Source organism: Trichosurus vulpecula, chromosome 2 (genome assembly GCF_011100635.1).
Source record: "Trichosurus vulpecula isolate mTriVul1 chromosome 2, mTriVul1.pri, whole genome shotgun sequence".
NCBI lineage: Eukaryota > Metazoa > Chordata > Mammalia > Diprotodontia > Phalangeridae > Trichosurus > Trichosurus vulpecula.
In genome coordinates this window covers 9,334,166-9,359,868 of record NC_050574.1, presented here as the reverse complement: position 1 = coordinate 9,359,868, position 25,703 = coordinate 9,334,166, and the positions used below count along the sequence as shown (strand labels likewise).

The 25,703-nt window shown below is 53.6% G+C and overlaps 3 protein-coding genes and 1 pseudogene across 3 annotated transcripts; 3 read left to right on the top strand and 1 right to left on the bottom strand.

Annotated features, from left to right (window-relative positions):
- Positions 1–2,671: 2,671 nt before the first annotated feature.
- On the top strand, positions 2,672–3,294 carry LOC118839748 (cytochrome c oxidase subunit 6B2). The gene is made up of 3 exons (XM_036747270.1): positions 2,672–2,804; positions 2,989–3,089; positions 3,166–3,294. Exons 1-3 carry the CDS (start codon positions 2,723–2,725, stop codon positions 3,217–3,219), a joined length of 237 nt encoding a protein of 78 aa, XP_036603165.1. The 5' UTR covers positions 2,672–2,722; the 3' UTR covers positions 3,220–3,294.
- A 353-nt stretch (positions 3,295–3,647) lies between these two features.
- Positions 3,648–8,046, bottom strand: KMT5C (lysine methyltransferase 5C). Its single transcript, XM_036745679.1, has 8 exons — positions 7,914–8,046; positions 7,205–7,370; positions 6,882–6,991; positions 6,553–6,716; positions 6,360–6,379; positions 5,991–6,127; positions 5,650–5,852; positions 3,648–5,453 (listed from the first exon to the last, which is right to left on the bottom strand). Exons 1-8 carry the CDS (start codon positions 8,021–8,023, stop codon positions 4,957–4,959), a joined length of 1,407 nt encoding a protein of 468 aa, XP_036601574.1. The 5' UTR covers positions 8,024–8,046; the 3' UTR covers positions 3,648–4,956.
- Positions 8,047–9,301: 1,255 nt separating this feature from the next.
- On the top strand, positions 9,302–22,160 carry LOC118836194 (annotated as a pseudogene).
- On the top strand, positions 21,721–25,592 carry TMEM150B (transmembrane protein 150B). Its single transcript, XM_036742681.1, has 7 exons — positions 21,721–21,765; positions 23,036–23,117; positions 23,365–23,424; positions 23,523–23,590; positions 23,908–24,035; positions 24,739–24,922; positions 25,405–25,592. The coding sequence occupies exons 2-7, from the start codon at positions 23,050–23,052 to the stop codon at positions 25,590–25,592; spliced, it is 696 nt and encodes a 231-aa protein (XP_036598576.1). The 5' UTR covers positions 21,721–21,765; positions 23,036–23,049.
- Positions 25,593–25,703: the final 111 nt, after the last annotated feature.

Below are 25,703 nucleotides of genomic sequence, written 5' to 3'. Positions count from 1 at the left end.
TGAGAGAATGACAGGTGACCAGAGGAAGACACAAGGACGGAAGGCAGAGATGCCCACTTCTTTCCTTGCTTCTGTTTTTGCTGCTGAGGAGAAGGACCTTTGCACTGGAAATAGCAGAACAAAAACCAGCTGACAGAGAACTGATGCCCAGGATAATAAGTGAGGGAGTACCTACTTGCCTTTGAGGAACTGAAGTCTCTGGCCCACATGAAGGACATTCTGGCAGATGTGTTGGCCAAGTCACTATCCATAATAGAATCACTCTGGCTTTCACTGGCCAACAATAGATCCCAGGCCAAGCCCCACTTGGTCATTGTTTGGGTCCTGATTGGCTCAGGGTGAATGTAAATAGCAATTGTTTCTGTTTTGGCCAGAAACCCTCAAGGATCTTCTCCTCCCAGATCTTTTTTTTTTTTTAATTAGGTAAAAGAGACCATTCTTTGCCTCCTTTCTTACTTAGCCTTAATCACTAAATGGGTATTGCCTTAGTCAAACTGAAACCTGTTAAAGACCTTAGCTTAAAAAAAAAAAAAAACCAAGGTCTCCAACTGTATCCTGAGCCATCCCCAGTCATCCTGATCTAGATGTGGCCACTGGACCCAGATGGCTCTGGAGGAGAAAGTGAGGCTGGTGACTTTGCACAGCCCTTGCTCACTTAAATCCAATTCACTTGCATGTCATGGCATCACTTCCCTGATCATCTTCTTTGAGAACGAAGGATAAACAACCACAATCAGTAATATATGAAAGGCTATGGAAAACAGGAGGGAGGGGGACCCCAACATTGGAGAAGGGAAGCTGTCTCAATTTTCAAAAAAAAAGGGGGCGGGGAGGAGAACAGAGCATGCAAACTCTAGGCCAGAGAGCCTTAGTTTGAATCCTGGGAACATTCTAGAACAGAACATTAAAGGGATGGTTGGTGAATATCTAGAAAGGGAAACGTGATTTCAGAGAACCAGGCTGGCTTTAGAAAGCACAGGTCATGCCAGACTAACCCGATTTCCTTTTTGGACAGGGTTAGCAAGCTGACAGATGAAGGAAACAATGTGGATAAACCTTACCTGGATTCTACCAAGGTTTCTGATAAGATATCATGTTATTCTTGTTGAGATGTTGGAGGGATATGGATCATGAGATTGGATGGCAGGAATCAAAGATTCATTATTAATGGTTCCATTTTACTTTTATGAGGGGTCGGTCTCCAGCAGAAGTGTCCCTGATCACCATACTTAGCTCTGGGCTGCTTCATTTTTTTGTTTTTTTTTTAATCAAAAGCTTGGATAAAAGTAAAAATGGCCAGCGCATCAAGTCTGCGGGTAACACAAAGGAGAGGGATAGCTAACAGACTGAGCGATGGTCGGCATCCAGAAAGAGCTTGAGCTCATGGGGCTGAATCTAATCAGATGAAACTGAATAGGATCCATATCAAGTCATACCTTTGGGTTTCAATGATCAACTTTGCAGCGACAGCTTCTTAGTGTCCTTTCTTGCTCATGGTACCCAGAGGGCAACCCCCTCCTTCTACATACACAGTTGATCCCATCCACTTCCTTCCCCTCTCCTCCAGCAGGTTGCCCCCTCCCTCATTCTCACTCCCTCATCTTCGATCTCCCCGACTGGCTCCTTCTCTAAAGCACGGCGTAGATATATGCCAGGTCTCCCAGTCATCAAAAAAACCCCACCCGATCACCTCTTCCTCACCCCCATTGGGATGTTAGCTACTTGAAGACAGTAAGTACTTTTCCTTTTTATTTCCATCCCGGCACTGAACCTGGCACATGGATCAAGCGAGGGTTTTTGTTTGTTTGTCTTTTGAGGATTAAAAATAAGAGAATGAGACTGGCTTAGGGGGCAGCATGCGGGAGGAGATGGGGACCAAGGGGATCGGAAGAAGGCCAGTAGAGGGAAGGCGTTGCCCTCTGGGCACCAGGACTCATCGGAGAGCTGACTCTCAGTCTCTGACCTCTTCTGGGACGATCAGCCTCGTGTGTTCCATTCCGGAGGGAAGGACCAGGACCGGCAGTAAATGGGAGTGGGGATGGGGGGTAATTTAGGTTTGCTTCTCTTCCTCACGATGTCCCCAAGTACAATGGGCTGCTTGGGGTGGAGGACATCTCCAAGCACGGGCTGGAGGACCCCTTGTCGGGTCGAGAGGTTGGCCAGATTAGCCCCTCCAGGTGGTGCGACTTCCCAGGGCTTCCCTTTTCCCACCAGCAGCTGCCTCAGCTTCTGCGGCCGTGAAGTAGGGTCAAAAGAAGGGTGGGGGAGACTGGAGTGGGAGAAAGGAACCTTCCGCGCGAGCTGGGAGCCCATTGGCCGGGATGCCGCCGGCAGAGCCAATCAGGGCACGCTACAGGTCCCCGAGGCAGCGGCGACCAAAGGACCTCATTCCTCGTTGGGCACGAAGGCGGTTGGTGGGACAGTGCAGGTGCAAGGCTACCAGGTGAGAGCGGGGCTGCCGAATGGGGGGTGTGGCTGCCCAGTAGGGGCAGGGCTGCCAGGCGAGGGCGGGGCTATCAGTTGGGGCAGGGCTGCCAGGGAACGGCAGGACAGCCAGGAGGGGGCGGGGCTATCAGTTGGGGCAGGGCTGCCAGATGAGGGCGGGGCTAGCTATCGGTTGGGGCGGGGCCGTCGGTTGGGGGCGGGGCTTCCAGCACACTGGTGGCTCTCTGCGGCCTCTTCCCCAGGCCCCCAGCCCCACCCCCGCCTAAGGACCAAGATAATGGACTGGCCATCAACCCCGCCCTTCGATCCCCGCTTTCCCAACCAGAACCAGACCCGCAACTGTTACCAGAACTTCCTGGGTTCGTGAGGGGTGGAGGCAGACGAGGGCCGGTTTACCCTCCAGCTGGGGGGAATGGGGGTGCCTGGGGCCCCCACCTGGCGGGTGGGGTGGAGGAGGGGGGCAGGGAAATACGGCCTAGCCCCCCGACCTGCGGTCCGCTGCAGGGGAGTGCCGGCTTGACCTCCTGGCCCCCCTCCTCCCAGATTTTCACCGCTGCACCAAGACCATGAAGAGAAGGGGGAAGGACCCGTCCCCCTGCGACTACTACCGCAAGGTGTATCACTCCCTGTGCCCTCTCAGCTGGGTGAGCTTTAGGGCGGGGGCGGCGGGGACTGGGAGTGGGGGGCGGCGGGGTCTGTATGGCTGCCTTCTTCCCGCAGGTGCAGCGCTGGAATGAGCAGATCCAGGAGGGGACGTTCCCTGGGAAGATCTGAAGGACCCTGTCCCCGCTCTGGCCCCACCCTGGCCCCCGCCCCGATTCAGGACCTCTGGAATAAAGCGATGTTGTAGAACCCCAGAAGCGGCGGTCTTCTTTTCCAGGCCCGGCAGGGGAGAAGACAGAGGGGGCGTTTCTCCCCTGAAACCGCGGGGCAGAACTTGGCTCAGGTACTGCCCAGAGATTAGGCCACCTCTCACCCCAGGGAGGGCAGCGGGGCTGCAGCGCCATGCCCAGGCTCCCCCAGTCACGGAAGGTTGGAAGCCACATCCATAAGCGAGAGCTCATCGTGTCCTGGCCTGGTGCCCACCAGATAGAGGACCAGGGCCTAGAAGGGCCTGACTTGTCCATTCAATGTGGAAACTAGGAGAGAAAGCCACATAACCCCCCAAAACCCGAAGAAATCTTTGGAGACAAGACTTAACAACAAGGACTTTTATCAAAAAAAAAAGTTGCAAACTGCCCATCACCCAGTGTCCCCAATCCCTGGGGTGGGGGTGGTGAGGCCCAGGGCCCCAGGCTGTGCTGGCCCCCTCTTCCCCTCACTCCCCAGGAGGCACCAGAGTTATAGCACCATGAGAAAGATGAGGTGGGGTGGCCTCCCTGAGAGCCAGAGGGGTATGTATGTGGAGGGGGGAAAAAGACAGTGCCATCTGCAAAAGACCCCCCTCCCCCCTCCATCCCCCCCTTTCTTTATGGCTTTCCTCCCTGGAGAAGGGGGGGGCGGTGTGCCACTGAGGCGGGAGGTAAAGTCAAGAACCATCCTGAGGCTGGGGGGAGGGGATCCTTGCCTATCCCTCCCTGCTGGGTTTGGGAGTGTGGGCACCCCCCCACACATATCCTAGGCTCTATCTTCCTGCCACTGAGGCAGATAGCTCCCCTCTGTCCCCTGGCCCATGGTGGGGGCTACTAGGGTCAGGGGGTTGGCCCCTAACTAAGGTTATCCCTGCTGGGTCAAAAGAGGGGGCCTGGCCATCTACACCCTTCCCTCCACCCACCTCAGAGCCTCCAAGGCTGGGCCTGGGGCCTGCTGAGGTCAGAGTCCTTGGTATGTAAGGAGAAGAGAGGTGGCCCCCAGACAGCCAGACCCTTGCCCCTGGAGAAGGGCCTTCTTGCTAGGGTTAGTCCTGTTCAATTGAAGGAGCTGGCTCCTAGTGAAAGGTATGGGGATCAGAAAGGCGCCCCAAGCCCCTGAAGAGTGGCCCCAGCAGGGTCTAAGGGGCCATTCCCGGCCAGGGAGAGGCAGCACCTTGAAATCTATGCCCCCCCAATTCCCTGGGGGGCCTGGCTCAAGCTCCCTGGGATCCCAAGCAGCTGCTCAAGGCCTCAGGGAACTAGCTGGGAGAGAAAGGAAAAGGAAGCCCTGGAAGCCTGAGGGAGAAATAGAGAGGGTCTGGCTCCCTGCTGAGTTTGGCCCTGGCAGGATCACAGGACACCTCCCCACAGGGACCCTCAAACCCAGGAGAGGAGGGTCCTGAAAAGACAAATCCATGCGCCCTCTTCAGCCTCGCCAACTCTCAAGGGCTGAAGAAAGAAGACGGCCTCCTGAGGCAAAAACCAAGCCTCCCTGCTGAGGCAGGCTGACCTCTGGAGGTCAGAGGAGGTAGCTCCCTGCTACGTAGCGGCTGAAGGGGCAATAGGAAGGAGCCCTGATACCCCCAACCCCTGCTTCCCAGGAATTCAAGCCTGTTGGAGATGGGGCGATGGGGGCAGAGGAGGTGCCCCCAACTCATCCTCAGTGGCCCCCGTTAATATCTAGGGCAATGGAGCCATGGCTGACCACAAGGCGCAGACGCTTAGGTGGAGAGAAGGGGCCAAAGGCCAGGGTCCGCTTGGGGGGCTCGGGGCCTGCAGGCCTAAGGCTGGCAGGGGCGGTAGGGACTGGGGTGGCACCACTCAGGTCCACTCGAACCACACAGGGCAGCCCATATTGCCGGGCCCAATGCCAGTCTTGCAGTGGGGCAGACCGAGCTGGGGCTGAGGCAGGGGCTGGGTTCAAGGCCACAGTGACCTCCCCCCGAAGGCGGCACTGTGGACTACAGCCCCCCCACCGGTGCAGGGAAACTCGAGGGACCCGAGGGTGCAGGGCCAGGTGGGCTGGCCGACGGCGGGGGGGACGGCGACGACGGCGGCGGCGGCGGGGAGGCTGCGGCTGTGGCAGCCATTGCACCCACAAAGCAGAGGGGTCCGAATGGGTACTGAAAGGCTGCAGGTGCAGGGGCTGGCAGAGTGCTGTGGGAAAAAAACAAAGATGATTGGTAGGGGTGGCTGGGGGTGTTCAAGGGAAGGAAATGAGATGGCCCAGCTGGCGATGAGGGAGCCTGGGGTGAAAGGGGCCTGGGAGAATGTGGCCTAGAAGCCAGAGGGCTGGAGGAGGGCAGGGAGGGCCGGCTGGCTCAAAGGGCACCGGAGGGAGGTGGAGGCTCACCACACAAGAGGTCCAGGCGGTGCAAGGTGTGCAGATGGGAACAGCGTTGTGCCCCCAGAGGCCCAAGGCCCGGCCGGGCCCCTCTCGCCTCCCAGTAACGCTGCAGACGCCTCTCTGTCTCCCGGAGGTCATACTTTTCACAAGTCTTGGGAGTGGTGGCAGCTGCATCCCGGGGCCGCAAGCGAAAGGCACCTTCTCCCTTTCTGAGGGCAAGGGAAAGAAGCTGGGATGCTGGGGGGGCCGGGTGGAAGGAAGCTCCTTGCAGCTCAGGGTGGCCAAACTCTTCCCCCCACCCCAGGAAGGGGCCCCTCAAGGCTCAGGGCAGTCCAGGCCGGACTCACCTCTCACAGGTACAGCATTCACACAGCTCATTTCGATCCCCAAAGAAGCCATCCCCATAGAAGCAGGTCACTTCGTCCCCAGGCTCGATGTCTCGGAGCACCTTCACGCAGGCTGCGTTCCCGTCTGCGGGCACAAACTGGGGGCCCCTCCTCCTCAGCTCTCATACCCTGGGGAGCACCCCAGGCAGGGGGGACGGAGGGGACAGATCCAGAGGCGGCCCTCCCGCATGGCAAAGGCCCTGTCCCCCCGCTGGGCCTTAGTCCTGCTGGTTCAGAAGCTGCAGAATCGGGAGATCCATCCTGCTCCCTGGGAAGGGGAGAGCCACGAACCACCCTTCTCATGCCCCCCACATCTCTCCTCCAGCCTACCTTGCAATTGGGTCTGCAGTCTGGGGCCAATGAGGAAATGAAAAAAGAGGTGGCTCAGTGAGGCTGTGCCCCCTGGGCCTGCCTCCCCAGCCCCTCCAGGGAGGCCCCCTCCCCATTCCCTCCCATGCCAGCCCCCCTCCCCAGCCAGCCCTCTGCCCCAGCCCCTCTCATGAAGCCTGCCACTGGCCCTCACCATGGTTGATGAAGGCTGCTGGGCCCAGCCACAGCTGGGCGCTGCGTTTCCGAGTGGAGTACATGATGCTGAAGTCATTCTCACCAGCCCGGAGCAAGCCCTCATCTGCCTCCCGAAGTTCTGCGATGCATCCCACCAGCAACTCCAGCTTCTCATTCTTCTTCCTGGGCCCAAGGGCATGGGCAGCCTGCAGCTAGTCCACCTGGGGAAGGGGGGGACTGGGGACAGGTGTGTCCCTCCTCCTCCCCTCCCCCCAGCCACAGCTGGCCTGCCCATGGGGTGGGGCTCCCCTGGCAGCTCAGGCTCCCTCAGGCCTGATTCTTTCTTACCAGGAACGTGTAGACACGACCTTGGCCCCATTGGTCTCCAGGGAGTATCGAGTACACGGAAGGATGGCAAATCCACTCTCAGGCAGGAAGGCTCGAAGGTATCGGTAGATCTGGGGACACGGGAGTTAGAGAGTGAGTGGGGGCCACCAGGGGCCCAGGGTAAGGCGAGGGGCTGGAGTGCTCCTGGAAATCCCTAGGTGGGGGGAGGGGGAGGAAGGACAGATACAGATGAGCCCATGGTGGGGGGGCACCTGCCAAGGGCACATGGCCTTTTCCCACTAGACCACACTTCTCTGGGGAGCTGGGGAAGGTCTTCCCCTCACATGAGTCTTGAGGGCAGCTTCCTGCTGCGGGCCACGGCTCTGGAAGTAGTGGGCCATCCAGCCGCCCAGGGTCAGGGCCCGATAGGCCGCCTCCAAGTCCCGCTGTCTCCGGAAGGTCTCCAGCGCCGAGCGCAGGTGGTGCTGCCGACGCAGAGGGGGCACTGGGCTGGGAGGCACAGGACAGAAAGGGACCTCAGAGGCCATGGAGTGGTGTCCCTGGGACGGTGCTTCTGACACATTACTATTGGTAATCATAAGGGCTGGCATTTCTATGGTGCCTTAGCCCAACCCCCCTGGCAGGAGGAAACAGAGGCTGAGAGCTCTTAGTGCACCCTGGCCCCCGGTCATATAGCTAAGAAGTGTCTTGGGCAGGATCTGAACTCAGGTCTTTCTGGCTCCAGGCCCAGCACTCTATCCGCTGGCCCACCTTGCTACAGAACTGAAAATGGAAGCCCTCCAGGTACAGGGAACTCACTACCTCCTGGGGCAGGGGATCTTCCCTGGCCTTCCCAGTGGGACGTGGGGCCTGCCACCTAACCACCCACAGGGGAACCTCAGAGATGCCACTCAGCCTCAGGGTCCTCATCTATGCAGCAGGGCACCTATGTGGAAGGGGCAGCTCCAAGGGACTCAGACTGAAAAGACGCCAAGGAGGTGCCTTTGGCAGGCTGGGGGCCCGGCCCCGGGGGGGCCTCCCTCACCCCCTCACCTGACGTTCATCTTGTGCGTGCGGAAGCCCAGGTAGGGGTCGAGGACCAGGCTGGTGGCCAGGTCATCGTTCTCACACAGCTCCCGGGCGGTCACCCTCTCCGGCCCCATGGTGCAGCCTGGACCATGCTGCTGCTCCCCGGCCCTGCGGGAGGACAGAGCCCCGCCCAGGACCCAGCTGAGGCCGGGGGAGGGCACCTGCTGCTGCCCCCCACCCCCAGGCGAGCCTCCGGGGGCGGGGCTTCAGAGAGGACAAAGGGGAGGGGTGGGAAGAGAAGGGGGGGCGCAGAGGGAGAGACCCCCCCCCCACCTGGGGAGGAAGGAAGGGAAGAAGGGCTGAAAAGAGGAACAAAGCCCAGGTCCCGGGGCCGGCGAAGTGCGGGCCGGGGGCGGGGTGGAGGGCTGGCCTTGGGAGCACGAGGGGACGGGGCGGGGGCTGCAGAACCCAGGCGGAGAGGGGACGGGAGGGGAGCCGAAAGCAGGCGGGGGCGGGCGCGCAGACCTTGGGCAGAGGGGACAGAACACGTGTGTGCGCGTGTGTACACGCGACCGACCGAACGCTGGTGGAGGGGGATAGAACGGGGGGAGGAGACCGGGGAGGGGGACAGAACGCAGGCGGAGGGAGAATGGAACACGGGACGGGGCAGAACACCGGGGAGGGGTGTGCACAGAAGGCAGGCGGAGGGAGACAGAACGCGGGCGGGCGGGGGCTCCTGCAGCGGGAGGGGAAGAAATGGAAGGCAGGAGGGGATGGGGGAGGGGCCCCAGTCGACTGGGGGACGAGGGTCGGAGGTCAGGTCCCGCCTTCCTCGGTCTCTCACCTCCCCCTCCCTCTCCTCCTCTTCCGGCTCCCGCCGCCGTCGCCTCCGCCGCCGCCTCCAGCTCCTTCTCCCGCCGCCCCGGCCCCGCGACTCCCGCCCCGGCCCGCCCCGCGCCGGCCCTCTCCGCCCTGCTTCACCGCCTCAGCGCCGCCTCCCATTGGTTCGTGTGGCTGTCACTCCACCGTCGCCATGGTGCCCGTGAGCCGCCGTCATACGCCCGCCCTCCAATTCCCTCAACGGCCGCCTACTTTGCCAGGGAGACTAGGCCCCGCCTACCAGGGTCCGAATGCTTCTATTGGCCTAAGTTCCTGTTCTTCAGGTCTATGTCGTGGAGGCCCGAGGGTTGGGAGACGGGTCCTTCTAGGCTCGCAATCGATTGGCTCGCTGCTAAAGGACCTTGATCCTATTGGTCTCTATCCCCGTCCGTCACCGCATCCCCCGGGATACCAGAGGATTGGGTGAGGGGAGGTGGGACCTCCGGGCCTCAGAGCCCCAAAGCGATTGGCTTGTCGATAGACGTAGCCTCACGCCATTGGTCCATGGGCCTTGTCCTTTAGCTCGGGGGAGAATGGAGAGCGTTGTGCATGAGGGGCCAGCGCGCCCACTCCCAGAACCTCTGCGTCTCCTGCCATTGGACGTCGGCATCTGTCATTCACTCACGAGCAAAGGGCGTCTTGGGAATGGAAGACTGGCCCTCCCGGGGCTGTGGGCGGTGCATTCCACCATTGGCCAGCGCGGCCGCCCATCTGAGCTTCCCAGCCCTCCAGACTACTCTCCCTCGCCAGTCCCTGGGCTTGGAGATCGCCATGGCAACCAAATTTTATTGATAGCCGCACCTCGCTCATGTAGTGGGACTGGGAGAGGGAGGCCTCCCATAACAAGGCTCCAGGCATACTGAGAAGCAAGACCATAAGCTTCCTTTTTTCCCGCGCGCCTGACAGAACTGACCACCGAGGGCTCCAGGGACGGTCCCGGCAGGACTGACCACTGAGGGCTCTAAGTAGATCCCAGTGAAGCTGACCCGCGAGGAGTCCACGGTGATCATAGTGGAGACCAGCTACTGAGGGATTTGAGGGGTCACAGCAAAAGTAACCATGAAGGACTTAGGATGGTCCCAGTAGGTTTGGCCTGGAGGATTTCCAGGTGGTCAGAGGGAGCTCAGATGCTGATAACTGGAGGGTGAGGAGCAGAAGACTGACCATTGGAGGCTCATGGTTCAGAGCAGGATCACCACAAAGGATTCCAGAACTGCAAGGGACTTGGGGTGGCTAGCTAGTACAACCCCTAGCTTCATCAGAATCTCCACTAGAATGTGCTTGACAAGTGGTTATTATCTAGCCAGGGCTTAAAGATTTTCAGGGAGGGAGAAATGGTCAACATCTCAATACAAGCGGTTCCCCTTGTAGACAGAGCTCATCTTTAGGAAGGCTTTGTGATCTCAAGCCTAAATTGTCCTGTCCATTTGTTTCACGTTCTAACTTCTGGGCCCAAACATCCCTCTTCCACGTGACAGCCTTTGAAGAGAGCTGTCCTATGACCCTGAGCCTTCCCTTCTTCAACCTAAATATCTCTCATTCCTTCAACTAGCATTCATATAGCATGCATTTGAGGGTTATTGAGAACTCCAGGGGTAACCACGAGACCAGCACTTGGCATCTTGAGGCTGCTCCCATCAGGACCTTTTTGAAATTTGAGGGTGGCAGTTTCTATGATATCACAAATAAAGGAAATGGGACTAATAAAGAAGAAACTGTGACTAAAGGAAGAGAACCAGAAATGAGCCTGAGGATAAATGAGCTCCTGGGAGTGTTGGGAAATTGGACCCTAAAAATAAAGAAAAGGTAGAAGAAATTGAGAACAAAGAGGAGGAAATGAAAGTCACAAGGGTGGGGTCCTGATGAGCCTCAGGGGTGATCATGGCAGAGGCAGCTAGGGGAGTCCTAGATGCTGGATGAGCACCAAGAGGAAGGGTGGTTTTCTTAGGGGGTCAGAGATTGAGAGGAACCTGAGGTTTCCAGACTGGTACTGGGGCCCAGTCATGTCAGCTGGAACCCAGGAACCCCCCAAACATTCCATCCCACTAGGTCTTCCAGAGGTCATCCCATGCAGCTCCAGCAAAGGTCCAGTAAGGATGTGTGACTGTGGGGAGCCTGCAGTGAAGTGGTTATCCTTGCTCTTAGAGACAAAGTGGAGAGACCGCAATTCTCAGGGAATAAGTGAGTTAGATGGTTCAGTGGGTCTGGGGGAGCTGGGCCCAAAAACTACAGGGAGGTCCAGTCTCCCTCTCTAGAGGTTCTAAAGCATTGACTTATGGACTTTGAGGTGTGAGCAAGGAGATGGGGAATAAGACTTCAGCCCTGCTGGTGATAGGTGAAGGAAGGTGAGACTGAACATGGACACAGTCCTTCATTCAGCACACATTTATTTAATAAATAAAAATAAAAGTCTGTTGTGTAATTTAGCAAAAGGGAAGGGGGACAAGGAGAAGGAAGAACCAGCTGGCCCTCAGGGCTCTCCCAGACATCAAGAGTAGGGCTAGGTTTTCAGTACCTATTAACCTAGCACCTACAGTGTTTGACACCCTGAACAGGGTACTGAGGGCAATAGTTGATTGTGCCCAGTGCCTTCAAGTGCCATGTCAGGAGGGCAATAGGACAGATCTTCCCAAATCTCCTTCCTTCCTCTCTCTTCCTTCTGTACCTTCTTAGTCTCCCTCCCTCCCATCCTTCCTTCCTTGTTTACCTCCACTCTTCCTGCCTTTCTTACTTCCTCTCCTTTCTTTCCTTTCCTTTCTTCTTCCTTTCCTTTCCTCCTCCCTTCACTCCTTTCCTCCTTTCCTTCCTTCCTTCCTTCTTCATTTCCTTTCCTCCACCCTTCCCTCCTTTCCTTCCTTCTCATTAAACATTGAATGATCAGAGCTGAGTAGAAGACAGGGTTAAACAGGCCTCCTCTTGTAAAAAAAAAAAAAAAAAAAGGCCAGAAATCCTGTCTCTAAGGTCCGTGGCCAGCTCTAAGAAAGGATTGCTACGCACTGGGTATTTAAAAGAGCGAAGGACCCTAAAGTGAGGAGGGATGTGAGGCCCAGGAAGACTCCTTGGGGGAAGGGGCTATTTGAATGGAGCCTTGAAGGATTGGGACAGGTGGAAATGGAGGCTGGGAGAAGAGCCTTCCAGGCTGGAAATGCTAGGACAGAGTGTTTTCTGCTTCTCCCCATCACTCCCCACTTTTCCTTTGTGTCTCCTTCCATCATTCCTTTTACTCTTTCTCTACCTCACTCTCCATAACAGCCCTGAGATCATTTCCACTTGGCTCCCATGTGGGTGGTCCTGGATTTCCCATTAGCCCCCACACTCAGTGTCAGGGTCAGTGTTTGTATCTTTCTTACTCCTATCTCAACCTCTCCCTGTCTCTGGGCCTACTTCTATATACCTTGTCTACAATTCCTCCGCCTTCATGTTTCTGTTATTTTCCTATGAGACCCACTTCTCTGTGTCATCAATTAAGGAAACATATTAAAAACCTCCTTTCTCTTAAAACTGAAAATATCAAAAAATAACATTTTTCCAGCCTGAAAACTTTCCCTCCCCACCAGCGTTTTGCTTCAGACCACTGCCCTCCCTTCTTTCCATCTCCTCCCTTTTCTTTCCCCTTTCCTCTCCTTCCTTCCTATAGAGTAAGAAAGATTTCTATAAATCAACTGAATGTGTGTTATTCCCTCTTTGAGCCAAATCCTATGAGTGCAAGATTCAAACGACGTTCACCCCTTTCCCTTCTTCCCCTCTACTGCAATAGGTCTTCGTACCTCTTCGTGTGATGTAACTTACCTTATTCTGCCTCCACCTTTCCTCTTCTCCAAGTACAATCCTTTTTTACCCCTTAATTATTTTAATCATCGCATCAAAGTTCACTTATACCCACACTCTCTATGTATACCCCTTCTAGATGCTGTAATAAAGATAAGGGAAATGGATGAATATTTACAAAAATATAAATTGCCCAGATTAACAGAAGAGGAAATAAAATACTCAAACAACCCCATTTCAAGAGGAAAAAACCTTTCCAGACTTTTCCATTTAGGAAAATCAGGTTAACAAGCATTTATTAAAATCCTGCCACGTGCCAGGCACTTTGTTAAGTGCTGAGGATGCAAAGAAAGGCAGAAACAAACCCTGTCCTCAAGGAGCAAATATTCTGAATACTAACAAAATATATCCAGGACAAAACGGAGATTAATCACAGAAGGAAGGCACTAAGAGTCAGGAGAATGGAGACAGGCTTCTTATAAAAGGTGGGTTTTAAGTTGGGCCTTGAAAGAAGACAAGGAAGCTAAGAGGCAGAGATTAGGAGGGAGAGCATTCTTGGCATGGCAGGCAGCCAGTGGAAATGAATGGAGTCTTATTAAAAAAAAGTGGGGGCGGGGTGGATGTATTCTTGCAAAATTTTTTGTAGCAGTTCTTTTGGTGGTAGCTAAGAATTGGAAACCAAGCGGATGCCCATCGATCACCAAATGGCTGAACAAACTGTGGTACATGATTGTGGTGCAGTATCACTGTGCTCTAAGAAATGATGAACAGGCTGATCTCAGAAAAACCTGGGAAGACTTACATGAACTGATGCAAAATGAAGTAAGCGGAACCAGGAGAACATTAGACACAGTAACAGCAATCCTGTAAGATGAAGAACTGGGAATGACTTAGCTATTCTCAGCAATACAATGATACAAGACAATCCCAAAATACTCGTGATGAAACATGTTACCTGACTCCAGAGAAAGAACTGATAGAGGAACTATGTGATTTTTCATTTTCTTTTTTTATTTGAGTCTTCTTGTACAAAATGACTAATATGGAGTGGGGAGGGAAGGAAGACTAGACTTTAGAACTCAAAACTTTTTTTAAAAGTTCAAAAATCATTTTAACATGTAACTGAGGGGAAATATATTTAAAAAAAAAAAAGAAAATGCATGGAGTCTGGATCAGGGAGCTGATGTGATCACCAAGGGAAATCATAGGAGAGGGAAGAAAAGAGGGCCCAGGATATGAGGGGTTAGAATATGAATTTTAAGTTCCTTAGGGACAGGAACCTGATTGGCTTTTTGTTTTGCCTAGTGCATGGCACCTAGTGAGCACTTCATTATATGCTCATTGATTGCTCTTTCCTTTTGATTGTAAGTTTCTTGAGGGCAGGAACTCTTTTTGCCTCTTTTTTATCCGTAGCACTTAGCACAGTGCCTGACTCACAGAAGGCCCTTAATATTTATTGAGTAGACTGTGCTATAAGATGAGCAAGCTGATTTCAGAAAAACCGGGGAGGATTTACATCAACTGATTATTGCAACAATCCAGCTAGCAGCTGTTGTGGGGGTGAAAGTCTAACACAAGCCCAACAAGAATGCTACCAGCACTCTGCAAAAGCCCAGGTTCTTTTGATCTGCTTTACTAAGGAAAGCAACGTTAAGGGGTTAACAAGCTTACTTTAATCCAGCATATAAATATCATTTACTTAGTTCAGGGGAAAAAGCCAGAACCCTGAACTTCAGAGCAAAATACAAACAAATTACAGACAGATCAAATACAATTCATAGTTACCAAGAAAACCAAGTCCGGACATCCAGGCAAGCTGGAGGGCTCTTAACTACAGCTGCCTGGAGTCTCCGCATCATCGAGCCGCCAAGAGTGAGAGCCCTGAGCAAATAGCTCTGTCTTCTCTTTTTATACCGTTTCAGACGTCATCAAACGTCATCTGAATGACCAGAACTTAGGCTCCTATGATTGGCTCTGGAGTTAGCACCTCCCCTTAGGACCCTGGAAGCTTCACAGCCACATAGGCTTAGCACCTAGTAAGACTCAAAGACACTTAATTAATCATTTTAAAACAGTAAGAAAGCCCCAACTTAATTGACATCACAGTGATGCAAAGTGAGGTGAACAGAACCAGGAGGACACTGTATACAGTAATGGCAACATTGTAACAATGATCAACTCTGAATGACTTCGCTATTCTCAGCAGCACAACGATCCCAAACAATTCCAAAGGACTCACGATGAAAAATGCTGCCCGCCTCCAGAAAAAGGACTGATGTCATCTGAGCGCAGATCGAAGCATGCTGCTTTTCACTTTATTTTTTTTGTGGGTGTTTTTCCCCTTTGGGTCTTCATCTTCTTTCACAACATGACTGATACGGTAATATGTTTTGCATGATTGAACATCATAACCTATGTCAAATTGTTTACTGTAGGGAGTTAGTGCCGACCCCGGGGCTGCTCGGACCCTAGCGCTTGGCCTGTTTCCTGGGTAATACCAGACAGGCTTAGTAGGAGTTGGAACGGTAGGCGCCCGGAGGAAAGACTTCCGTCCCTAGCAACCCCCCTAACAGCCCCCCTCCTGCTCTGATAGCCATCCTTTCTCATGCAGGCAGAGTCCATTCACCAAGGACTCACAAGCCCTGTAGGAGGAACACAGCTGGCCACTGCCTAATGCTCTTGAACCAGTGCCTAACACAAACATGCTTTAATTAATGGGAACTTCTTGGATACTTTACAAGGGCATCCTGCCCTGTGCCTCACATAGCTCATACAGTATTGATACCAGTTTGTATCCTGCCCGAGCCTTCCCATGCCTCTTTAGATACTGTAGAAACAGCACTCCCCTCCTGTTCCCAGTCTTCCCTGTTACTATAGAACAGCACTCCCCTTCTGTTCCCATAATCCTATGGAAACTACCTTACCGCAGCCCTAGTTTTTCCCATATGCTTGTAGGCAACATAGTTTACAATAATCCAGATTCTTCCCACCAGATATCGCTACTTACATCTAATCTAAGTGCAACAATACATTACTGAAGTGTATCCCTTTTTTCCCATGCCTTCATCCCCTTGAACACCTGCTCCTGCTCATGTAGTGCAAAAATATATAAATATGGATAATGATTTCCAATAAATTGGAGTTATATCCACCTTTGCTCCTGCCTCATCATTGCGTACTGAGATAGGGCAACTTGCTGGTCAAGACCCTAACAGTTTACCGTTTCAGGGAGGGGAGGGAGCAAGAGTAGAAGCCGAGAGTGGAAACATAGCCAAAACAAAGAACGTAGACAAGGTTGTTCTAGGAGCAGAGAATGCCCATTCAGAAACAGCTATTGAAGTCCCTACTCCGGACCAAAATTGAACAGTGCCATGTGTGGAAAGATTGGCTTGCCTCATAGCATCAAATTAAGATGCCACTACCCAGCAATACCACTTCTAGGGTTGTATCCCAAAGAAATCACGCAAGCGGGAAAAGGACCCATATGTCCAAGAATATTTATAGCGGCTCTCTTTGTGGTAGCCAAGAATTGGAAATCAAAGGGATGCCCATCAATTGGGGAATGGCTGAACAAACTGTGGTACATGAAGGTAATGGAATACTATTGTGCCATAAGAAATGGGGATGATGCAGACTTCGTAACAACCTGGAAAAACCTACACGACATAATGCTGAGTGAGCGGAGCAGAGCCAGGAGAACGCTGTGCACAGCCACAGACATATGGATTCCGTGAGGACCAACCCTGACATACTGCGCTTTTCTCAGCAACCTAAGGGGCAAGGACAACTCCAGGGGACTCACGATGGAGAATGCTATCTTCATCGAGACAAAGAACTGCGAAGTTTGAATACAGACTGAGGCACACTACATGCTCGCCTTTTCTGCTTCTCTTTTGTTTTTGTTTTTGGGGTTTTTTTTTTTTGGTTCTGTTTCTTCTTTCTCATGATTCATTCCACTGGTCAAAATTCTTCTCCACGACTTGACTAGTGCATAAATTAATTCAATGCGACGTTATACATGACAGTTATATGAGACTTCATGCCGTCTTGGGGAGGGAGGGGGGAGGGAGGGGAGAAAATCTGGAACTCAAAACTATGTAGAACCGTGCGTGGTAAACTAAAAATAAATAAAGAAATTTATAAAAAAAAATTAAGATGCCACTCAAGAAGTAAAATACATTCAGAAAAGACAAGAGTGAACCTATTGACCACCTTACCCCAGAGGAGACAGATACTAAGACTGTATTCTGCATACAATTGGCAGCAAGAATTAGACTGGGAAATTGGAGTTTTATCCTACTGTAGGAAAAGGTCTGTGAGGTAAGAGTGATTTCTGATAATTCCAGAAGGTCCAAAGGAATTACTTATGTAGTTTGCTGATGTTAGCTCAGTGCTTCTAGCAATAGGATTAACTGGCCAGCATGTCTTAGGAGTGCCTATCATTGTACAGGCCCCACAGGCAGAAAAGACTAGAGAAGCAGCAATTGCAAAGAATCTCCAAAAAGGAATTGCTGGGCCCATGAAGCTTTACGTAGGATCATTCCACTTCAATGTAACTGAAGATATGCTTGGTGGAATCTGAGACTTTGGCAGGACTGAAGCATGATGGGATAGCGACACTGGTCAATCTAACAGATATGGATGGATTACATTTTCAGATCCAGCATGAGCCAAAGAGGCAGTGGAAGAACTGAATGAATTTGAATGAGCAGGCAGGCCTATGAACGTTGGGCATGTCACTGAATGTATTCATGCTTCCAGGGTCAGTTTAGTTTTGGATAATGACGAGCTGGAAGACACTGGAATTGACTTGGGAATGACTGGTCATTTCTGAGCAATGGCAATGTTCAAAGAAGGGACAGGTCTACAGAATATTCCTCCAGCAGGACAACAGGCTCGTAGCATTTGGAGCTGGAGCAGATTTACAAACCAGACTTCCAACAGCTCTAGCTGCAGCCACTTCTATGCAGGGAGGGAGGGAGAAAATTTGGAACTCAAAATTTTTTTAAAAAGAATATTAAGAATTGTCTTTACATGTAATTGGGGGGAAATAAAAGATCGTTAAAAATTCATTGAGTAGAACAAAAATGTTAATGCTAATACTGTACCTTGTGCTCAGGGCCAGTTCTGCCAGAAAGTTTATTTTATTATTTATCTATATCCCAGTCATATGGAGCTGAGAGACAGAGAGGGAGAGAGAGAGAGAGCTGTCCAGACTGACAGAGTCTCTCATGCTCTCTGTCAAGACCTTCTGCTCTCAGATACATTCTGGTAAATTTTTAGTCATCTTGAACAAGAAAAAGATCTGTTAAAACATGGTTGGAGGTAACATTCTGTCCTATTCCCTTGGACCACTCCCCAGGAGGAATCCATGGGGCTCCTCCCAGAGATTTGTATCAATCCAAACTGCACAGGAGTCAGAAAGGCCGCTTTCTATTGCAGAAGGCACTTCCCCAAGGGTGTTCAAGGCCAAAGTCTCCCAGGATGAGAAAGGCAAAATTAGAAGTCTGGTTATCACCCTCAATCCATTTCCTTCACTTTTGTTCCTGTTCCACTACAGACTTTCTTTTCTCCTCCTTCCTTCCATCTTCAGGGACTCTCTGAGCCCTGACTCCCTTCTGCTGACCCAGCCTCTCTGGCTACCCTTTCCAGCATGGGCCGCCTTTCTCTCCTCCCCTACACCCCTCAGTCTTGCCGGGCTTACCCTTGTGTCCAAAGCAGATTGGCAAGGCCACTGGTCTTTTCTCAATCCTCGTTCTCCTGGCTCTGCAGCCTTTGACTGTCTGTCACTGGATCACTAGATTACTCTCTTCTCCTGGATGTCCCCTTCTCTCTAAGTGTCCATGACCCAGCCCTCTTCTGATCCTCCTGTTGACCTCTGCTCTTTGTCTGATGCCTTTGCTCGCTCTTCATCTAGGTTATTAGACACACACATAAACACACACACACACACACAGAAACATGCACAGAGACACACACAGACACAGACACACACATACACACAGAGAGACACACAGACACACACACAGACACATACAGACACACAGAAACATGGAGAGACACACACACACAGACACATACACACAGAGACACACAGACACAGACACATAGAGACACACAGAAACACATACATACAGAGACACACAGACACATACAGACACACAGAAACATGGAGAGACACACACACAGACACATACATACAGAGACACACAGACACAGACACATACAGACACTCAGAAACACGAACAGAGACACACACAGACACACAGACACACAGACACACACTCTCTGGGTGCCCAGCTGTCTTCAGGCCTCATCTTTTACTAAAAGCCTTCTTTCCCGGTTCTTTATTCTAGTGCTTTCACTCGGAGATCACTCCCGTGTTACCTGGTCTTGTTTGTACCTGGTAGTTTGCCGGTCCTCTCCCCCGTCAGCCAAAGAGTTCCCTGGGAGTTGGGGCAGTTTTTTGTTTTTGCCGTTCTTCGTATCTGTCCTCAGCACTCAGCAAACTGCCTGGCACACTGTAGGGACTTAACTGTTTGTTCATTTGATTTGACATACATCCTAACTGGGGAAACTGTGCAAATAAATGGTCATAGATACGCGACACATATGGAGGAGATACAAGGTAATCTTAGAAGGAAAAGGCCCTAGGAGACGCAGCTGGGGCCAAGCGGAGGCCTCCTGCAGAAAAAAGTCATCTATCTGACTTCAGTGTGTCTGTGTGTGTGTGTGTGTGTGTGTCTGTGCATGTCTGTATGTGAGTGTGTTTGTGTGTGTGTGTGTCTGTGCATGTCTGTATGTGAGTGTGTTTGTGTGTGTATGTGTCCATGTGTGTCTGTGCGTGTCTGTGCATGTATATGTGTGTATGTGTATGTGTGAATGTGTGTGGTGTCTGTGTGTATGTGTCTGTGTGTGTATGTGCATGTCTGTGCATGTCTGTGTGTGTGTCTGTGTGTATCTGAGTGTCTGTGTAAGTGTATGTGTGTTTGTGAATGTGTGTGTGGTGTCTGTGTCTATATGTGTGGTGTCTGTGTCTATATGTGTATGTGTGTATATCTGTGTGTCTCTGTGTGTATGGTATCTGTGTGTATATGTGTCTGTGTGTATAAGTGTGCATCTGTATTTGAGTATGCGTCTGTGTGTGTTCCTGTCTCTCTCCCTGTCTGACCAGGCTTTATCCCATCTCTCCCTCCCACCTTCCTGCTGTGTGTGTGTGTGTGTGTGTGTGTGTGTGTGTGTGTGTGAGTGTTCATGTCCCTCCCTGTCTGACCAGGCCTCTTCCCTTCTCCTTACAGTCTCTATCCCATGTGTGTGTGTGTGTGTGTGTGCGTGTGCGCGTGTGTATGTCTACATGTCTGGTGTGTGTGTGTGTGTATGTATAGGTGTATGTGAGTGTCTGGTGTATGTGAGTGTCGCCTCATCACCTCTCCCTACACTCTCTATCCCACCTCCCTGCTGTGTGTGTGTGTGTGTGTGTGTGTGTGTGTGTGTGTGTGTATGTATAGGTGTATGTGAGTGTCTGGGGTGTGTGTGTATGGTGTGTTCATGCCTCTCTCCCTGTCTGACCAGGCCTTATCCCCTCTCCCTCAGTCTCCTTCCCACCTCCCTGCCAGAAGCCCCACCTCCACCTCAGGCTCAGTATCTGTTTCCCTCCCCACCTGTCTTCTTCATGCCTATCCTCTCAGGCTCCCTGGCTCGGGCCCAGCCTCCCCACCTGCCCAGAGGCCTCTTTCCTGAGGGCCAGACCATTAACTGCCCCTTACACTCAGAAGACCCCAACGTGACTCATCCTTTGGGCTCTCAGGACACAGAGCTCCTAGGTCTGGTGCCTGCAACTGATGAACGCAGTTCTAGGCTCATAGATCTTGAGTAAGAGGAGATCTCAGGGACTCCCTGGTCCACTCCCCTCACTTCACAGATGGGGAAACAGGTCCAGGGAGGTAAAGGGGCTTCCCTGAGGCCAAACAGTAAGTATAGTAGCAAATACTGGGGTGGGATGGCTGCTTCTCTGAGGCCAGGGCCCCCAGGGAGGGACGACAGGCTGACAGCAAAGCTGCCTCAGCCCCCACTGTCCACATCACAGGACCAGTCCCCAGCAAACTGCCGGGAGCCATGAGGGATCCAATGTCCGGAGGAACTGAGGCCCTGAGCCCAGAAGCCACTTCACCTAGGACCGGGGCAGGAAGGGGGCCCAGTCCCAGGCCCGACTCTGAATCTGGCGGAGGCCACCCCCCTCAGCTCAGGCTTTGTCCCTATCCCATCATCGCCAGCCCTTCTACTGTTCTTCACGTCCGTGTCCTTGGGCCCAGGGCTCTGCGACCATCCCTCTGTCCTTGTCCCCAGCCTGCTCCGACCTATTCCTCATGACCCACGCCATCCAGTCCCATGCAGAGCCTTCACTAGGCCATCTGGATGCTTCTCTGCCCTCAATCCTCTCTCTGCCCATGGCCTCATTCTCCTTTCCTTGTCCCCTCCCTCTCTATCCTTCTCCCTCTCCTCTCTCCTTCTTTTCTCCCCACTCTCCTCCTCCCCTCCCCTCTCTTCCTCCCCCCTCCTCTCCCCCTTCCTCTCCCCTCCCCTCTCCTCTCTCCTCCCCCACTTTTTCCCCCCTCTCCTCTCTTCTCCCCCTCCCCTTTCCTCTCCTCTCCTCTCCCCTTCTTTTCTCCCCCCTCTCCTCCTCCTCTCCCCTCTCCTCTCTCCTCCCCCAATCCCATCCCTTTTCCTTTGTCCCTGTCTCCATCACTGCCCCCAGGGCCTGAACCCCTTTTATATGTCTTCTCCCCCAGCCCTCTCAGCATGGAGTAGAAGGCTTCAGCACTCAGAGCTGCACCATCTGTAAAATGACAGATTGCCCACCGCCCAGCAAGGTTGTAGAAAAGGGAGTGCTCCTGTCTCCAGCTCTGTTCAATCCTTGCCACTCCCATCCCGCTAAGCCTGCCCCCAAGAGACTGAAGCTTGGGGTAAGTTGAGGCTGGCTGCAGAAATAGGAGTGAGAAAGTGCTGGGCAAAGAGGATTTGAAGGGAGGAAGTTGTTGAGAAAGAAGGAAGTCTCTCAGCCAGCTGGGAAGGATTTAAGGATGGAGATGTCAGCCCCAAGGTCCCTCTCCCAACCACACCCTTAGAGGGGAACTCCAGCTGGGGGAAGGAGGGAGGACCAGAGAGGGCCTGACGGCCTGGGGCTCCCCTTCTTTCACCAGAGCCCAGGAGTCACCGCCAGGGAGAGGAGGTGAGCTGGAGGGCCCCCTGGCTCTGGTATCCCCGAGGAATATTGGGAAACTGGACCCTGGTGAGGCTTGGGGAATGGGACATTAGAGTCGGTCCCTGAGGGGCAGCAGCTGGTAGGTGAACATACTGTGGGCGTCCCTAAGGTGCCCTGAAAGCCAGATACCTGGGCCCCTAAAAGAAACAGAGCTGGGAGGGCTTCAGAGGCAGCCTGGTAAAATTGAGCAAGACCTGCCTTCCCAGAGGGCCTCTGCCTTTGCTTGAAGCGCATGTCCCTTTGATCATGCCTTGATTCTACCAGTTTCAAGATTTGGGGTGCCAGGACCCCCCAGTCCTGCAGAGAAGGGGGCTGCCATAGATGGAGAGCTGGGTTCACTGCCCAGCTCTGTGTGGCCTTGAGCATTTATTTTCCTGTTCGGGTCATATTTCCCTTTTCTAGAAAGGAGAGTGGGGGATTAGGATGATCTCCAGGCATTTGCCAACTCTAACTTCTACGGCCATAGCTATGGGCCCCAAGAGAGGGTGGGGGAGGCTGGATCCTGAAGGAGGCTGAAGGCCTCAGTCCTTTAGATTTCTCTGCCTTCCTAAAGGCATTTCTGGACTTTGTCCCCCTCTTCCTTCGCCCCACCCAGTTGCCCCAACCTTACTGGGAGGTGGGGATTGGTCCTTGGATATTCACACTTAGACACCGGAAGACAATTAGCAGCCCCTTGGGGAAGGAGCAGGCTTGGGTGCCTGGGACGACTTGGAACACTCAAGATTGAGGAAGGGCAGTAGGGGGGAAAGGGCCCAGAGATCCTGAGAGGAAAGGAGCGAAGACGGCTGAGGGGTGCTGAATGGGCATAGTCTGGGGGTGGCATTGAGGGGGCTGTGACTCTGGATCCTGAAGTGGAGGCAACATGGGAGGCAGTGACTCCGCAGTGTCAGTCTGCTCTGGCCTGGCCTAGCCACCAGTGTCTCTGGGAAGAGCCTGCCCTAGCGAGGGTTCCCTTTCTCTGTGGGAGGCACTCTCCACAAAAGAGGGGGTCACATCTGGGCTAGAACTAAGTAGGACCCCCCACCCTTCCCCCTCCCTCTCCCAAGGAAGGAGGCAGTGGGGATCTGCCTTACTCTCCTCCCTGCCCCTCCCCTCCAGGAGAGCCAAGCCTGCTCCTCCCTGTTTCCCTCCCCCTTCCCCAATCCCCTGCACCTGGGCTCCCCTGGGCCGCTCCCAGGCTGTTCTCTGCTGGTGGTCACCCCTGATCAGTGCCTCTTTCTTTTCTCCTTCCCCACAGGCTGTTCCCTGGTGATGTGGGGCTACCTGGCCCTGCTCCCAATCTTCCTGGCAGTGTGGTCTATGGCTGGAGTCTGGACAGTGTGAGTCATTGTGAGGGGATGGCTGGGTCCTTGGGGAGGAGGGAGACAATGGAGACCCAGATCCTCGAGCCTCTGAATGGATAGAGGTTGGAGCCCTAAATCCTAGGTCCTGAAGTGGCAGTGGGGCCTGAGATGCCCAATAGGTCACAATCCTTAGAAGCAGGGATGGAGCGGGGCAAGGTGGGAACTCCTAGGGGAGAGAGGGCCTGGCCCCGGAGGACTAGGCCCTCCTCTCTCCCCCCTCCAGCTTTGCTTTGGCGGTATCCAACAAGTCTGTGAATCTCACAGATGGCTTTCCCTACATCAGGTATGGGGGAGCAGAAAGACAATGAGTCTGCCGAGGGGGATGGAGGGGTGTCGTTGCGGGACAGTCCTTGTGACCCTTCTCTGTTTTCCCACCTCTAGTTACTGTGGGTCTTTCCCTCCTCAGAGCTGTATATTCGGTCAGCTTCTGAATGTTGGGGCTGCCATGGGTAAGTAGCCTGTCCTGCCACCCTCCCCAGCTCCTCCTCTCCCCCAAGAATTTGATCTGTTCCTCGCCCTGGGGTCTTTGCGGGCCAGTCCCTGACCTCCTCGGTGACCCAGGGATCCTGGCTGCAGGTCTTTGCGGGCCAGTCCCTGACCTCCTCGGTGACCCAGGGATCCTGGCTCTTTGCGGGCCAGTCCCTGACCTCCTCGGTGACCCAGGGGTCCTGGCACCTGGGCTGTATCCCTCTGGGGTCCATGGGTGTTGTGTTCCTGAGGCCCTGGGCCCCCGGACTCACACATTCCCCTTCTTTCCCCACCTAAGTTATCTGGATCTGCATCCTCCGATACGTCCAGTTCCGGGAATGGGGGGTCCCTAAGTTTCCCAATCAGCTGTGTCTGGGGATAGGGCTCCTCTGTGCCTTGGGGGTCTCCATCGTGGGCAACTTCCAGGTGAGACACCAGAGCTAGGGCCCTTAATCCATCCATTGGAACAGTCCCTGGGGGCACAAATTTCTGGGATGGGGTCCTAGGCCCAACGTCCTTCAATACAGAGTCCCAAGTGGCCAAAGGGGAGACAGGGGCTCCTTTCTGAGCTGGGAGGGAAGTTAAAAGAAACTTGCAAGGCTTTTCACCAGAAGGGGAAACTGAGGCCCCAGAGAAGGCAAGGGACACGTTTACGGTCTCAGATCCAGTACAAGTGGGGGTGCTTGAAGACCTTGAAGTCTCTGGCCCCCAGCCACCTGGGTTTGTCCTCTCTCTATAGAGCCGCACAGGAAGTGATAGTCTAAGGCTCTCATTTCCCAGAAGGCATTGAGATCACCCCAGGACTGAACCTTGGACGGGATAGTCAATTCCTTAGTCACTGATTCAATGACATAATAGATCATGGAATGTCAAAGCCTTCTGAGCCCTTGGTCATCTTCTGGTCCCCCTCTCCTCACTTTCCAAGAGGCCCAGAGAAGGCAAGAAGGGAGTCCCCAGGTCACTCCCACAGGAAGGGCCAGAGCCAACTTCAAAGCCAAGTCTGCTTTGGAGTTTTTCCCTCAGTATGCCTGGCAATGCGGCTTCTCTCCGGCTAGCCCATCCCTCCCTCTTCCACGGCCACCCAGGAGCCAGGCCTCTGACCTACCAGCTCTCTTCCTCTTCCCCTCAGCAAACAAATGAGCCCCTCACACATAGGCTTGGATCCTTCCTGGCCTTTGTGGCGGGGGTAGCCTACTTCTGGACCCAGCTGGTCCTGCTGTATCTGACCAAACCTCAGACCCAGCCAGGGGCCCCCTGGATCGAGGCCCTTCGTCTGCTGCTCTGCGGGGCCTGCACTGTCCTCATGGTAACCAGTATCCTTGGCTGAGGGTAGGGAAGGGGGTGCCTGAAGCCAGACCCTGGCAGCCCTAGCCTGCCCATTGCACAGACAGAATGACTAAGGCTCAGGGCCCACCGCTATGCCACAGACTTAAGGAGCGATCACTGGGCCTGAACTGGGCACTTGAGAGATGATGAGAGGGAGGCCACTGGCGCATGGCTCCCTTACAGAGTGAGTCCTGGTGCCTTCTGGTTCAGGGAAAACCTGAGATCCCAGGACAGGGAAACCAGGTCAGGCTTAGGCCAGAGCTGCCTGAATGTGAGCCTGAGGCCTCGGAGGACAGATCTCTCCTCTTCCTACCATCCCACGCGCAGACACAGACTCCATCTCATCAGTCTTTACAGATCCAGGGATTACATGGTGAATCTGGGGGAGGGGGCGGCAGCTGGAGACCCTGGCCCAGGCAGTGGGGGGGCAGCCCCACATCTACCCATGATCCTTGACCTAGGAACCCAGTGGCGGTGCTGTACCTGTGGCCCCTGCGGTCCGCAGCGGCCGTGTGCGAGTGGTCCATCGCCATGATTCTCTTTGCCCTCTTTGGCCTCCTGGCCGTGGACTTTTCCCAGCTGAGTGGCTTTGTTGTAAGCCTGCGGAGCAGGCCAGACTCCTGCCCACAGAGTGCCACCCACCTGACCTCTCTTTAGGCCTCCTTCTCTACCATGGTCCCTCATTTGACCCCAGCTCCTCCTTTGACTCCAAGCCTGCCGTGGTCTGGGCCCTCATATCACTGACCTCTGACCCAAGCCAGGGCCAGA

Excerpts from the sequence above, each read along its gene's own strand:
- LOC118839748 (XM_036747270.1), top strand. The coding sequence starts at position 2,723 with ATGGACTGGCCATCAACCCCGCCCTTCGATCCCCGCTTTCCCAACCAG. Across the intron at positions 2,805-2,988 it reads CTGTTACCAGAACTTCCTGG|ATTTTCACCGCTGCACCAAG; the intron begins GTTCGTGAGGGG and ends CCCTCCTCCCAG. Across the intron at positions 3,090-3,165 it reads CCCTGTGCCCTCTCAGCTGG|GTGCAGCGCTGGAATGAGCA; the intron begins GTGAGCTTTAGG and ends TTCTTCCCGCAG.
- KMT5C (XM_036745679.1), bottom strand. The coding sequence starts at position 8,023 with ATGGGGCCGGAGAGGGTGACCGCCCGGGAGCTGTGTGAGAACGATGAC. Across the intron at positions 6,380-6,552 it reads AGCAGCCTTCATCAACCATG|ACTGCAGACCCAATTGCAAG; the intron begins GTGAGGGCCAGT and ends CATTGGCCCCAG. Across the intron at positions 5,454-5,649 it reads CCGCCTGGACCTCTTGTGTG|CACTCTGCCAGCCCCTGCAC; the intron begins GTGAGCCTCCAC and ends TTTTTCCCACAG.
- TMEM150B (XM_036742681.1), top strand. The coding sequence starts at position 23,050 with ATGTGGGGCTACCTGGCCCTGCTCCCAATCTTCCTGGCAGTGTGGTCT. Across the intron at positions 23,118-23,364 it reads ATGGCTGGAGTCTGGACAGT|CTTTGCTTTGGCGGTATCCA; the intron begins GTGAGTCATTGT and ends TCCCCCCTCCAG. Across the intron at positions 24,923-25,404 it reads CACTGTCCTCATGGTAACCA|TGGCGGTGCTGTACCTGTGG; the intron begins GTATCCTTGGCT and ends CTAGGAACCCAG.